Below are 14,201 nucleotides of genomic sequence, written 5' to 3'. Positions count from 1 at the left end.
AACAAGGTTAGTCTAGCAAAACCATGGTTAGTTAGTTTAACTATAGTAAACATGTTTTTTTTATTTTAATTTGTTAAATTTCGTAAGGGCTGGTCTCAAATAGCAACAATTGTATGCAGGTGCAGAGCAAGTATGCTGAGTGGCCATTTTAAAATGAAAACAAACTAATATCACATTTGATGTATTTGGCAACGTTTCTGTTGTTTAAAAAAAAGGACATGCACAAAGTCCTATTTAAGGATTACCGCTGACAAACATATGATAAACGGGTATTTGCATTGGAAACCACTGTCAAAAGAAAACCAATGTCATCATTATTTATACGTCACCATAATCTACCACCAATTGAGAAAGTAACAACAAAACACGTCATTTTTACATGGAGATGCACCCATTAAGCTGAGCTGTGGTGCCACCAACTGTCCAGATATTGTCAGTGCAGTATTATTCTCATATGCACTATGATTGCTTTGTCATTTGATCGTTACAATACATGTTTAAAATAGTGACCATATGATGCACAATATATATTTATTTGTATTTTGCAATGCACAATATTTAGCTCCGCAACAAAATCTCCAAAATATTTTGAACAATCATTCTCTTGATTTTTCTCTTAAATGTGAAGGCCTCAAGTCTATAGCTATATATTTATAAGTCATATATTTATGTAAATGTTTTATAGAGGGACCCTTGCATATTTAACATCTTTCAAACTCTGTCCCAAAATCTCGCCATGCTCCCCTTTACCCCCTCGGCGTGGCATTTCACCTTGTTGGAATCTGTGTATGTCTGTTTGGGGGGTTGCTAAGGCAGCCAGAGGGAGTTTTTGAAAGACGACCACCACTTCCCATAACACCCTACCCACATGTGGTTTCACATGTCCCGCCATTTGGCAGACATCATGTTTTAGTCAAATTTCTTATTCAGTGACTCAGTAAAAACAAAGCAATTAAATAATTTTCTTTAGATATAAGTAATGTGTTTTTATGGCACTGTGATCTAAAATACAACAAACAAAAAATGAAGCTAAATTTAGACATTATGGTCTCATTTTTTATATTTCAGTATAAGGAATTAAAAACAACTATGCAAGGTTCTTAACTGATAGACATTATGGCATTTATCTAGTTTGAATAAATAGATTTGACAGCTGTTATTGAAGCACTACTGTGGTTGCCTGGCAACATAAACTCCATGTGTTTTGACCTTGTCAGAATTCATTTTTATCATCTTCCCACCTGACACATGTCTGTCCCAGAATTGCTCTGTAACCCAGGAATTTTCAGAGGCTACTCTCATAGTGTGCCGAAAATAAATTAGATTATAAGATTAATGATGAAGCACTGTGATGATGAAACACATTTGTCAGGTTAAATTAAGATCTTAAATGGTAACGTTGCTGTTTTTAATCATAAAATCTGACCTTTGAATGACTACGCTAACAGGAATAACTTGAACAATCTGTGTTTGTTTCCATGTAAAGACCTATACCAATTCATCAGTGGATTTCAACATACAATAAAAGTCTGATCAAGTCTAAACATTTAAAAAAAAAAAAAAAAAAAAATGTATGGGAAAATGTGTGTGTGTGCACTTTTCATACATTTCTTTTGTACATTCAATTAATTTTTTTTTTTTTTTAATTAATTCTGCATTCACAGGTGCTGGCCTGGGTTTGCTGAAAATAATGAACCCACCACTCCCAACGGAAAGATGGTGTTAAATTGCGAGGGTATAATATGCATCGTTTAAGTTCCTTGAGGCACTTTTAGACACCAGAGACAAAGACCACAATACATTCCATTCACACAGATGGATTCAGAGATATAAAATATGTAAAAGATTCAACTCATATTGCATTAATATGAGTTTAGAATACACATTTGTATTCTGTATAAACTAGTCTAAAAAAAAGTGTTTTGAGATTGTTGAGTCTCAGCCCCATCAAGTCTACTCTTTTTCCAAGAGGCCCTTAGGAAAGCAGCCTGGTGACGGGTTCAGACTGGAAGCCTATTAATAACTATGACAGCAGCTGTGGAGTAACATCGGCTTCTCAGGCACTATGGTTAGATTGGGGAACAGCCAGAACTACGGGGGCTGGAGTGACAGAGATTGCATTTGGTATATTTGATGACACAAATACACAGTTACATTACTCTGATTTCCCAGGTGCAGTGTAGGCGTTTATGACACAAGAAAAACAAATTAAGAACATTCCGTCATTGAAAGGATGATGTGGTATATCTAAAATATTATGCCTTCCTTTCATGACTATTTTATATAGTTGAAGGCATTTAAAGGCAAACAAATAAATAAAAATAGATGAACTGACAATTTAGACCAGGGAAATATGTTTCACACTATGCAAAAAAATATATATATTATTTTCTTTTCTTGCTTGAACTCAAAACGTCACAAGATTAGTCATGATTGGGTTGTAATTTCTGTTTAAAAAAGCAAAACCTAAATAGGGAATGAAACTTCTATTATCATTTACTCACCCTCATGTCAAACTATATTATTTTCTTTCTTGATTTTTTTGAAGAGTCCAATTAAGAAATATAACAACACTGTCCCATTGATCTTCACTGCATGGACAAAAAAACTAGTTTTCAAAATATCATATTCCATATTCCAAAATATCTGTTCCACAGAAGAAGAAAAAATCAGACAAGTTTGAAACAACATGAAGGTGAATAAATGATAACAAAATTGATCTGAGCATCTGTTTTTGAGGGGGGAAAAGTTGCATAAGCCACAAATCAATATGACACGATCTACGATCAATTAGTTCCAAAAAGAAATACAAAACACAAGTTGATTAAAGGATTAAATCCAGTATTTGATAATAATATAACATAACAAGAAATTTATAAGCAGTAGGCCAGTTATTTTTGACCAGGAACACCACAAGGATAACAAGGTGGGGAAAAAATGCCAAAAAAGTTTCACTTGTTATACCCTGTGTGATAAAAGTCAATAAGTTTTAGTTAAATGCAATAAAATTAACGTCTTTTGAAAACAAGAAAATGACCAGAATACACCATGAGGGTTAAATCTAATTTCAGATTCAAATAATATTTCAACTAGAAGACTGGCTTAAAAGAGACGTATCCTTTAGTTATTTGTGCAAACGTGAAAGACAAAGTTCGGAATTAATGTTGAAAAGAAAACTAACTTAGTTATAAAAAATGGCGACCCTTTCAAATTGAACATTTTAAATAAGCCAAAACCCATGTAGAATTCTCAAAGTAATATTATTTTTACTGTGGTAAAAGAGCTCTTCCTGGTAAGCATCCTCTTGTACGAAAAGAAATGACAGCACATTCTACGTGACGTGACCTGTGCCACCTCATGCTCCATCCATTTGCTACACCCAGCTGCTGGAAACCAGACCTCATGGAAGGTTTAGGAAAGAGAGAGAGAAGTGGCCGCCGTGTGGGTGTGGGTCGGTGGGTGGGGGAAGATGGGGTGCTAGCTACACTATATATAGTCCAGCTTCGCTGCTTGACCCTCATTCTACCACACAGCCTTCAGCGAAGCAGCATTTGCACACCGTACAAATCTTAAAGGCCCAATCATGAGCAAGGCATATTCAGCTTCAGCCGAGACGGCTTCCTCTTACCGCCGTACCTTCGGCTCCGGCCTGGGCTCTTCCATTTTCTCTGGCCGTGCAGGTTCCTCTGGATCCTCTCGTGTGTCCTCCAGAGTTTATGAGGTGACCAAGGCCACCTCTTCTCCCATTTATTCCAGCCAGCGCGCATCCAGCGCTTCATTTGGTGGTGGATCAATGGTCCGTTCCTATGCAGGCCTTGGTGAGAAGCTGGACTTCAATCTGGCCGACGCCATGAACCAGGACTTCCTCAATACACGCACTAATGAGAAGGCAGAGCTGCAACATCTCAACGACCGTTTCGCCAGCTACATCGAGAAGGTTCGCTTCCTAGAGCAGCAGAACCAAGCCTTGTCTGTGGAGATTGAACGTCTGCGGGGCCGCGAGCCCACACGCATCGCAGAGATGTACGAGGAGGAGATGAGAGAGCTGCGCAGACAGGTGGATGCACTGACCAATCAGAGGTCCCGCATTGAGATAGAGAGGGACAACCTGGCCGATGACCTGCAGAAACTAAAACAGAGGTGAGGCCTTCAAGAATTATTTAGGGATATGCATTTTAAATTACTAAATGTAGACAGCTTTGTGTATATCTTCACTGAAGTTCGAGGCATCAGGATATTGCCACGGTTGTTGATCAAACACAAGCTATGATCTTCAATATCCAGACAGTATCTCTTACAATACTGGTGTTGTGTTGAAGTGATTTGGTTTATTTCTCTCAGAATACATAGCTGCTTACTTTATGGAGCCATAGTGACTTTTATTACATAATGCACTTTTAAAAATAAAGGTTCTTTTTTGGCATCTATGGTTCCATGAAGAACCTTTCCATTCCACAAAAGGTTCTTAAACATTCTTTAGATTATGTTATTCACACCAAGTAAAAAGATTCTTGTAAGAACTGTTCACTTGGGGAACCAAATGTGGTTCTTCTATGGCATCACTGCTGCAAAAATCCCCTTTTAGACCCTTTATTTCTCAAGAGTGTATGTGGGTCCTTGAAGAAGTCATATAGCATACTGGAAGTCATGATGGTGCTCGTAACTCACGTACGTTATTGAGTTGGGAACTTTGAAAAGGACATTATTAGACATCTACCAACTAATCCTAACTTCTAAACTTCTCCCCAGAACATTCTAGAACAATATGATTGATATGCATTCAGCAACCAGGTTTCTTAAACACAAGCACTAGACATGAAGCGGAGACCACAGGAAAGTCAGAGGTCAGGACCACCTCAGATGTAAAGACAACATGAATGCAAGAATCCTTATGACAGGGTATACGGTAACTGCCAGTAGCAACCACCGGTGTAACTCATGTCAGTGTATGATGTTGGAAAAACTGTAAGAGTGTTATTCCTATTTGCAAAAGGACCCAGAGTCACATTACACATTGCTCAGATTAGACTGCTATTATTAGCCTCTTCAATATACCCCCCAGCACTGCAGAGAATGCATGTTCCTAAAAATAACCCTTATCTCCCTTAGTGTGTGTGTGTCTGTATGAGTGCATTGCACTCAAGGGACCGGCAACCACCCCACGTTATCAGCACTAATTAATGATAACTGTTTAAAGCCTACCAACAGCAATTGCTATTCATAGACATTGTTCAAAGTGAACCTGATGGTGGGCTGCTTTGAAATGACATATAGAGATTATTTAATACAACACATTATATGACTTGAAGCTATAGCTATAAGTTATTGCTACCCAGCACTGTATGAAAAAAGACTTTATTCTCAGTATTTTAACTCTCCATTACTTTTTAGGTCCCACAGGACCTACAGATCAGTATGATTTATGGCACAACTCCTTTCATCTCTCTGATGAAAATATCAGATGCCATCTGACTGCCAACAATTACATTCATGAAACCAGATATGTGCCACATTAACAACATGCCACTTTCAAAAGTTTCAGGGACGTTTACATTACACCTGAGCCTTGTGTGTCTCCAAGCAGTATGTGAGAATATTATGTTCTCTGTGCATGAAGGAATGACCACTTCAAGTCTCTCTCAGCATATCTCAAAGAAAGAGGACACTCAGGACATCTTGACCATTAGAACAGGCTCTATTTCTGGCCATCTAGGAATTCTTGTATAACAAATTACAATTTACGTCAATAAAGACCATCTTGTTTAAACTACTTAAAAATTCTGTGAAGACTAATATCTCTTTCTTCCACAGACTTCAAGAGGAGATCCACCAGAAAGAGGAAGCTGAGAACAACCTCTCTGCTTTTAGAGCTGTATGTTCTTTACATCATCTTTACTTAAATGTTGTCAATTTTTAAGAATTGAATTTTAATTTTTGAAGAAGACCAAAACTTAAGCTTCCTATTGTTCTTGTGCTTTATGTAGGATGTAGATGCTGCCACTCTGTCCAGGCTGGACCTGGAAAGACGTATTGAGGGTCTTCATGAAGAGATTGCATTCCTCAAGAAGATCCATGAGGAGGTCTGTATACATCTAAAGTTACATTCCTCAGCATTTCATCTCTTTCACTGTCTCTGTCTGCAACCTCCCCCACTCTCATACCCAGCATTCAACACGTACACTGACCTTTTACTCACGAGGCTCTGAAGTCAAGTTCTTTAAATGCTCTCTGCTTTTTATTTGACATGTAAGGATAAAATGGTCACATGTGTGTCTGTGTGCGTGTCAGCTGCGCACTGACAGTGAGGGGGCAGTGTAAAGCTGTGGAACAGATGCATCCCTATAATTAAACAGAGACAGATTCTCTGAGACGCAGCTGTGAGAAGGGCGGTGGAAAAAGAAAAAGGCCTTACAAGGCCTCACAGTCCTACAATTACACATAGCTATCTAAAAAATACTTACAGCTACACTCTTAAAAATAAAGACTCCAAAGGGTGTTTTCACAGCAATGCCATTGAAGAACCATCCTTTTCGTAATCTGTAGGAACGTTTTTACACTATACCTTTTGCGCAATTGAAAGGTTCCATTGAGGTTCTTCATGGAACCATCGATGCCAATAAGGAACCTGCATTTTTCAAAGTATATTTTATAAACTTAACATTCAACATCCTGGATTCCACTGAACAAAGTCACATTTGATTCCCACTTTATTCTCAACAATGACACTAACTTGTTTCATACACCCATCGAGCCTCAACTTGTCAAATAAAATGACAATACATAAGCACGCTCTGAAGCCACGTCTCTCTGTTTACCTTTTCCTTTAGGAGATCCATGAGCTGCAAAACCAGATGCAGGAGAGTCAGGTGCAGATCCAAATGGACATGTCCAAACCAGACCTGACTGCCGCCCTCAGGGACATCCGCATGCAGTATGAGGCTATCTCTGCCAAGAATATCGCAGAGGCTGAGGAATGGTACAAGTCTAAGGTCTGTATAAGAGATTTTAGACAGGCACACAAAGGCTATATGAAGATCTATGTATCTAGACTGAAAGTCGCCAGGTGTTTGAGATAAACTATTTTGTTTCACCCACAGGTGTCAGATCTGAACCAGGCGGTAAACAAGAATAATGATGCTCTCAGACAAGCCAAGCTGGAGACCATGGAGTTCCGTCACCAGATCCAGTCCTACACTTGCGAGGTCGACTCTCTCAAGGGAACCGTAAGTCCTTAAAGATTCTCTGCATGGGCTGTAAGCCGAGTTATTATTTCCCAGCCAAAACAAATATTAGCTGAGCCTCAGCACACCTGAACCCATCTTATTACCAATTATGAAGTCTTTAATATGTTTCCCCTGGTGCTCGATGAGTAAATTTGATTCAGCAAAGAGTGCGAGAAATATCTACTAGAACTCATCGCAGTTTTTATTAATACTCCACTCAGATCATCTCAACTCTGCTTTTTCTCATCCCTCTGTACATCAGTTTCACCCTACTTCTAGTCTTCACTTTCTCCAACTTTTTGTCATTCCTTCTGCAGAATGAGTCTTTGATGAGGCAAATGAGGGAGATGGAGGAGAGGACAGGTCGTGAGGCCGGTGGTTTTCAGGACACCATTGCCCGCCTTGAGTCTGAAATCGCAAAAATGAAGGATGAGATGGCTCGCCATCTCCGTGAGTACCAGGATCTGCTGAACGTTAAGATGGCACTTGATGTGGAGATCGCCACCTACAGGAAGCTTCTGGAAGGAGAGGAGAGCAGGTAAGAGATTCAGACAGAATTAGACAGATTGCATATTGCTCCCTTAACTGATATAACAAATCTTTATTTTATATGATTATTTTTCGTATTTTCAGGATCACCCTGCCTGTGCAGTCCTTCTCTGCCTTGAGTTTCAGAGGTGGGTTCTTCACAAGAAAAACTACTTTTGCACTTTTTAAAGCGACAGTTCATCTACAAAAATTACAGTTCGGCAATAGTTCTAAACATATGACACGTATATGGATTATTTTTTGTGCAATCGTTTTTGTCCATACAATGAAAGCCTTGGGCTTTTGAAACAGTGTTGGAAACCACTGACTCATCTTCAAAAAAAAAAAAAAAAAAAGGTAGAAAGGTTTGAACGAACATAAAGGTGAAAAAATTATGAACTGGTTGAATAGAGAATCTTTGACCAAAACTTGTGTCTTCTTCATCCACAAGGGGGGGGCAAAGCCATTGTTTTATAAAATCCTTACCTCTCCGCGTGCTTTGATGTGTTTGTGCACCTCAATTAATGATATCAATAATGCAGTATTTAAGTATTTACCATGTGAGGGTGAGTTTAATGATGCCTTGGTTGTGAATTGTTGCCATAGAGACAAGCCCAGAGCAGCACCACCAGCAACAACAACAACAACAGCGTTCATCTGAAGTCCACTCTAAGAAAACAGTTCTGATCAAGACTATTGAGACCCGGGATGGCGAGGTAACAATTACTTGATAAAATTATTGTAATTTATGGATTTTACAGGCTATATAACCTCATATTCGTATTATACACATAAACACACACATATGTATTGTATATGCGTGCATATAAACATTACCATCAAAATAATTTTCTATTTTACTCTAGACTAGGACAAGTGAGGGCATGAATGCTCAGTGTGTAAGTTCAGCCATGGCTCATCTGTTTGTACAGTCTTTTTCCAAAAACATCCTGTTCCCTATTAACCAGCACTGGGTTTCACTACAGAATCCTCCAATTCTCATGTGTACCACTGTTAATATCTGTTTTCTGCTCAGCTGAATATCACTGTTTCTGCACAGCACATATGGAGAAGTTCATTTATCAAAGAATGTGTCCTTGCACTAGCCCAGTATTGATTTCCAGCAGGAAATGGGCTGTTTTAACTTATAGAAACGCCTCTCCCATCTGTCTCTGTTCCTTATTACTGAGTATCAACCATTCATTTTAAAGCGCTTTTCTGTTTTCCCAACAAGTATATGCAGCCATCTGTGCATGTGAATCATCTGTATCCTATTCAGACACCGCCGCTCTAATCATTTCCCTTTTTTCTCTCTCTTCAGGTCGTCAGCGAGTCCACACAGCACCAGCAGGACATCGTGTAAAGCCTATGAAACAGATTGAGTTTCATAGAATCCCTTTCCCAAACATACATTTTCACCGATGGCCGCAGGCTTTTTATGCACACGCCCAGTATTGCCATGACCCATTACCGCATGTGTGGATGACGCAGACAAAAGGAAAAGTGAGCTGAAGAACAAGAGGGAGAACGAGCAAAATGGCATAAAATGCATCCTGTCTGGAGAGTCCTGAAAGTGGCCAGTTGATTTTTTGTTGATATGAAAGTATGTGTGTATGTGTGGTAGGGTCATATCTGAGAAGCTGTTCCACTGCTACTAAAAGACAACAATAAACTGCACTGTATTTTCTTCCTATAAAATTGAAGGCCTCTGTACTTTTCTCATGCATAGTAGTAAAATCATTTTTTTAAGTCGATTTACTACAAAAGACTAATAAAATGCACCATATTTTCCTCCTATAAAATTGAAGGCTTCTGTGATTTTGGATTCTCATGCATAATATATAGTAAAATAATTATTTTTCAACTGAAATCAATTTCTGTGTAGCCAACAACACTACCTTAAAATCTTGGCTGTAAAAACGATATCGAGCATCAACATTAACTGTTGTTGCCCATGCAAAAGATTAACGCATACTGACCTTTGGTCAATACAGAGTATATTAAATATTAAATAGCCTTTTGTGCATGAAAATTTGAAAGAAAAAAAAAATGAAAATTTCTGTAAACTGAAAATTGTAATGAATAAATTGCATAAAATTACTATTTTCATTGATGAAAACAGATAGAGTATAGTTTGAAGTTGACAAAACATTTTGAACCATTTTGTTTGAAACCAACATGCGCCTGCTTGAGATCCAAATAAATCACAACAGGGAATACACTGACAGGTTGAGTAAACCATGCTAAGAGATTTCACAGTAAAATACCACCTTCTGTTCTAATTCAGCATCCAGCTCTTTGTTCCAAACACTACCTTCAGTCTATCACCTTACAGTTACCTCACTTTATATGAACGCATCATCATAACCTTAATGAGACTCTATTATTAGTGTTAACTCTGACCTTTAGAAAGCCTCCTGGCCCTGGGCTATGTCGTGTTTCAGGCTTGCATGTCTGTTTCTGTGTCAGTGCAAGGTAGGTTTGAAAATAAAAAAATGAAAAGAAAGAGTAGTGCTGCTGCAAGCTGGAGAAATCAAAACCTTTAATCTTTGAATTAATCAAACTTCCCTGCGATGATTGGTTGAGGCGCGTTCTAAGCTGTTGTAAATGACTCTACAAACATACATGTCTTTGTTTGTGTTGCTCGGCAATCACTTCGTTGCAACCATAGATATGTATATGTATTTTATATATCTATGACTGCAACCACAACAGTTTCTATATATCATGTAAGGGATAATCAACGGCTAGCTGTGCATTAAACGATTTAAATGCACGACGTGGAGGCGAAGGACCACCCGACGCGCAGCGGAGGAGGTGCATTCAATTCGTTTAATGCACAGCTAGCCGTTGATTATCCCGTTTATGCCATGGTCATTTCCCAGCATTCACATATTAAAGATGTTAATGATATTTGTGCTGCAATATTTGACCGGAACGATAAAAATGACGCTTATTTTCGTCTGTATTACTATTAAACTGTAACTGTTGTAACTTTGGTTACCAATGTTTATAGGAAGCGCATTAATATAGAACGTGATTAAACTGACCTGGAACTACCTGTGCAGTTCAACGAATTTAATCAACACCTGCCAGCCAATCAGAATCGAGTATTCAGACAGACCATGGCATAATACATTTTATTTGCTTCATTTTATTTTGTGAAACCTTGCAACGTATATAGAATAACCGTTTTATAATAGCAATAAACCATGCAAGGCCATGGTTTACAGTGAATTTATAGCAACTAAAATGAGGGGTTTTTAGGCACTCCTAACAACACCCCTTAGCTGTTATAAGGCTTCAAGGGCTCATTGCTTTATTTTAATACAGCGTGAAGGAATGTTTCACACTTGTAAATTAGAAGTGGGGTTAGCACCGCTTTTTACCCGGGATAATGAAACCCTGACCCTGTGCAGAGCGCCATACTTGTTCAGTGTTAAGCAATGCGTATTACGGCTTGATGCTTAGCAACAGACTTCCCTGTTTTTACAGTCACTGAAACACTGCACATCTTATAAAAGGGAAAAAGGTGAAAAAAAACAAAAACATGTTAACTTCTTACCTTTGTAATCCACCTAAAAAAAAAAAAATCAATTCAGAAAAAGGCCTGTAGGTCCTCAATGCTGTTATGTAAATAGGTCACGTGCTGTGTTCATCCAATCAATGACTCCGCAAATATGCAAATAAGAATGTTAAAGGGATAGTTCACTCAAACATTTTAAGTCTGTCATTAATTAGCCATCTCACTCTCATATTATTCCAAACCTGTAAGACCTTTGTTAATCTTTGGAACACAAATTAAGATATTTTTGATTCAATCTGAGAGCTTTCTTACCCTCCATAGACAGCAACACAACTACAACGTTCAAGACCCAGAAAGGTAGTAAGGACTTTATAAAAATAGTCCATGCAACATCAGTGGTTCAGCTGTAATTTTATGAAGCTACGAGAATACTTTCTGTGTGCAAAGAAAACAAAAATAATGACTTTATTCAACAATTTTTCTCTTCCGTCTCAGTCTTTGACACACATGCATGTGCATTCCTCTGCTTGCAAACAAGGCACAGTGCATCTGGGTTCTACGTCAGAACAGCGGCTCCTGCGTCAGCAGCATCACACGCATGCGTTGTAGGGATGGGCGATATAGGCTTAAAAGTATATCACGATATTTCTGGTATTTTATTGCGATAACGATATCAATGACGATAATTCAGGGAATCCTGTTTCTTTAGAGAAAAGTATTATGTTTCCTATTTTTACTCAGAATAGGGTGTTGTGAGCATTACTGAGTACATGTTTTGACTGTTTAATTCATACTGGAAGCCGGAGGGCGCCCTTGCGCAGAAACTCCACATATGTTTATCTGTGTTCTTCAATCTTGGGTATTTTTTTATAAGGAAATTATATGTATAATGCAATGCTAATCGACATAGCCTTTATCACTGTATATAATACTATCATTCTGTAATATGAAACCATGTCTGGTCACAAAAAGAAGTTAATTCAAACACTCAACTATGTTATTAAGTTAATTTGGACAAAAAGCATGTCAATAAATGATATCTTTGTTGGACAACAGGTTTGTAAACAGGCTCATACACATGCAAAACTGTATCACACACATGCTACTGTAGTACATTTATTCAGAACGATTTTTTTTTGTGTGCACAGTACAGCCCTAACCAAACCAGTTCCAGACTGTAGAAGGAGCTCCTCATCAAGGTTATTATAGTTTTTATTTTTATTTATAATTTTTTTTATTCGTTTTATTTTAATATCGTTTTCAAATTTGCTATGAAATTTAGTTTAGTTTTTATTTGTTTCATTAATATTTTTGTTAGTTTTTTTTTTTTTTTGTGCGCACATTTTAGTTTTATATAGTTAGTTTCAGTTTTAAAGTATAGCAGAATCAACAGATCACTTCCAGAGTGAAGGCCAAAGAAAGACTTAGCATAATTTAACCTTAGTGAGGCAAACGTTTATAGCGACAAAATTATCCCATGCTGAGATTGATAGATGGTAAAAGTAGCCTATACAAATATAAACCAAAGGATGCAAGACTTTTTACTAAATAAATCTACACAAGTTGCACTTAATGTCATATCTAATGGTGTGTTGAGAGATATTTAATATGAAAATAAACGTATCCTAATTTGGTTATATGTCTTTTTTCTTATTTAACCATAATCGTGATATTGTAACTGTCGTGCCTTGCGCACTTTTCCGTGAACATCCGCGCATAAATCATAACTGGGACTAATGAAATTCAATAATAACGGCAATCGTAGGCCTATTTAAAGGCTCACATTTGAATATGTTATTTTCTTTATTTATGAAGAATTATAAGCGTGTGTATGATGTGATTTAGCCTTTGCATATTTATTTGTTCAAAAGTTTGGCAGTGATCACAAGATGCTATGGCACGTTTTCTATTGTTTACAGAAGTGCGTTCTCATTTTTTCTTCTTCTGTTAATTATCATGTTGCGTATCTGTTTTTCTTCAAAACACCAACTTGCCTAATGATGGTTTGATTGCTTGTGTTACATGAGAAAATTAATAAATTTGCCTACCTGATGTTGTAGATTAATGCGGGTGCGGTTCGGCTCGGGACTCAAGGTCTTTATGTCAAACGGTTCTGGTCTGGTACAGAAATAAATTAGAGCTGCTGTCGGGTAACGGGTCGGTGTTCTGTTAAGTTCTGCTGGTGCACGTTTACCAAACAGGACCCGTGCAGGACTCTGCTTTAAACCGCTTTGCGTCTCTCCGTCAGAGATGCGCCATTTACATGTATTTCCCTAAACCGCCACACAGCTCATATATTTTTCAGCCAAGGGGTGAGAACGTAATGATTACGAAAACGATCATTTATTTTATTTAAGTTAGTTAATCAATAACTGTTGTTAGTTTCGTTTCGTTTTCGTTTATCAAATATTTTGACATTTTTATTTTATTTCAGTTTATGAAATTGTTTTTTCATCAATCGTTTTTGTCTTAGTTTTATTCTTCGTTTACGAAAATAACCTTGCTCCTCATTTAGCGATAAACTCCTCAATTTCAAGTCCACCTTCAACAACTATATGTCAACAACTAGACTTTATCGTTATTATCGCGGGAAGATAAATGTTTATCGTGGGGAGAATTTTTAACGGTATATCGCAAACGATAAGATATCGCCCATCCCTAATGCGTCGTGGTACTCTTGAGAATGTGCGTCGACAAATACCAAACTCAAATCCTAACGCAGGCCAGGGTTAATAATTGCAAGCGTGAAAATGCACTAAATTGTATTTTTAAAGTGCTAATATTTATCTTAAAGGTATAATGTACCATATAAAGGTAAATAAGGTACAAATGTGTAAGAGTAAAAAAAAGGTGCAAGGGTATCGCCCCAGTGATAGAATTGTACCTTTTTTTTTTTCTTCTAAGAATGTGGTTGTTGGTATTGT

At 37.6% G+C, this 14,201-nt stretch overlaps 1 protein-coding gene across 2 annotated transcripts; it reads left to right on the top strand.

The window, feature by feature from the left end:
• The first annotated feature begins 3,499 nt into the window (after positions 1 to 3,499).
• desma (desmin a) lies at positions 3,500 to 9,748 on the top strand. Of its 2 annotated transcripts, XM_058786367.1 has the most exons (10): positions 3,500 to 4,140; positions 5,812 to 5,872; positions 5,985 to 6,080; positions 6,828 to 6,989; positions 7,098 to 7,223; positions 7,541 to 7,761; positions 7,857 to 7,900; positions 8,358 to 8,467; positions 8,618 to 8,650; positions 9,073 to 9,748. In XM_058786367.1, exons 1-10 carry the CDS (start codon positions 3,584 to 3,586, stop codon positions 9,112 to 9,114), a joined length of 1,452 nt encoding a protein of 483 aa, XP_058642350.1. In that variant the 5' UTR covers positions 3,500 to 3,583; the 3' UTR covers positions 9,115 to 9,748. The 2 variants fall into 2 exon arrangements, with proteins under 2 accessions (XP_058642350.1, XP_058642352.1); XM_058786369.1 differs by lacking the exon at positions 8,618 to 8,650 and having other exon boundaries at positions 9,073 to 9,744.
• The last annotated feature ends 4,453 nt before the right edge of the window (positions 9,749 to 14,201 follow it).

Source organism: Onychostoma macrolepis, chromosome 09 (genome assembly GCF_012432095.1).
Source record: "Onychostoma macrolepis isolate SWU-2019 chromosome 09, ASM1243209v1, whole genome shotgun sequence".
NCBI lineage: Eukaryota > Metazoa > Chordata > Actinopteri > Cypriniformes > Cyprinidae > Onychostoma > Onychostoma macrolepis.
This window is presented reverse-complemented; position numbering and strand designations above follow the sequence as displayed.

Coding starts and splice junctions, on each gene's coding strand:
- desma (XM_058786367.1), top strand. CDS start 3,584: ATGAGCAAGGCATATTCAGCTTCAGCCGAGACGGCTTCCTCTTACCGC. Junction 4,141..5,811: donor CTGCAGAAACTAAAACAGAG/GTGAGGCCTTCA, acceptor TTTCTTCCACAG/ACTTCAAGAGGAGATCCACC. Junction 6,081..6,827: donor TCAAGAAGATCCATGAGGAG/GTCTGTATACAT, acceptor CTTTTCCTTTAG/GAGATCCATGAGCTGCAAAA.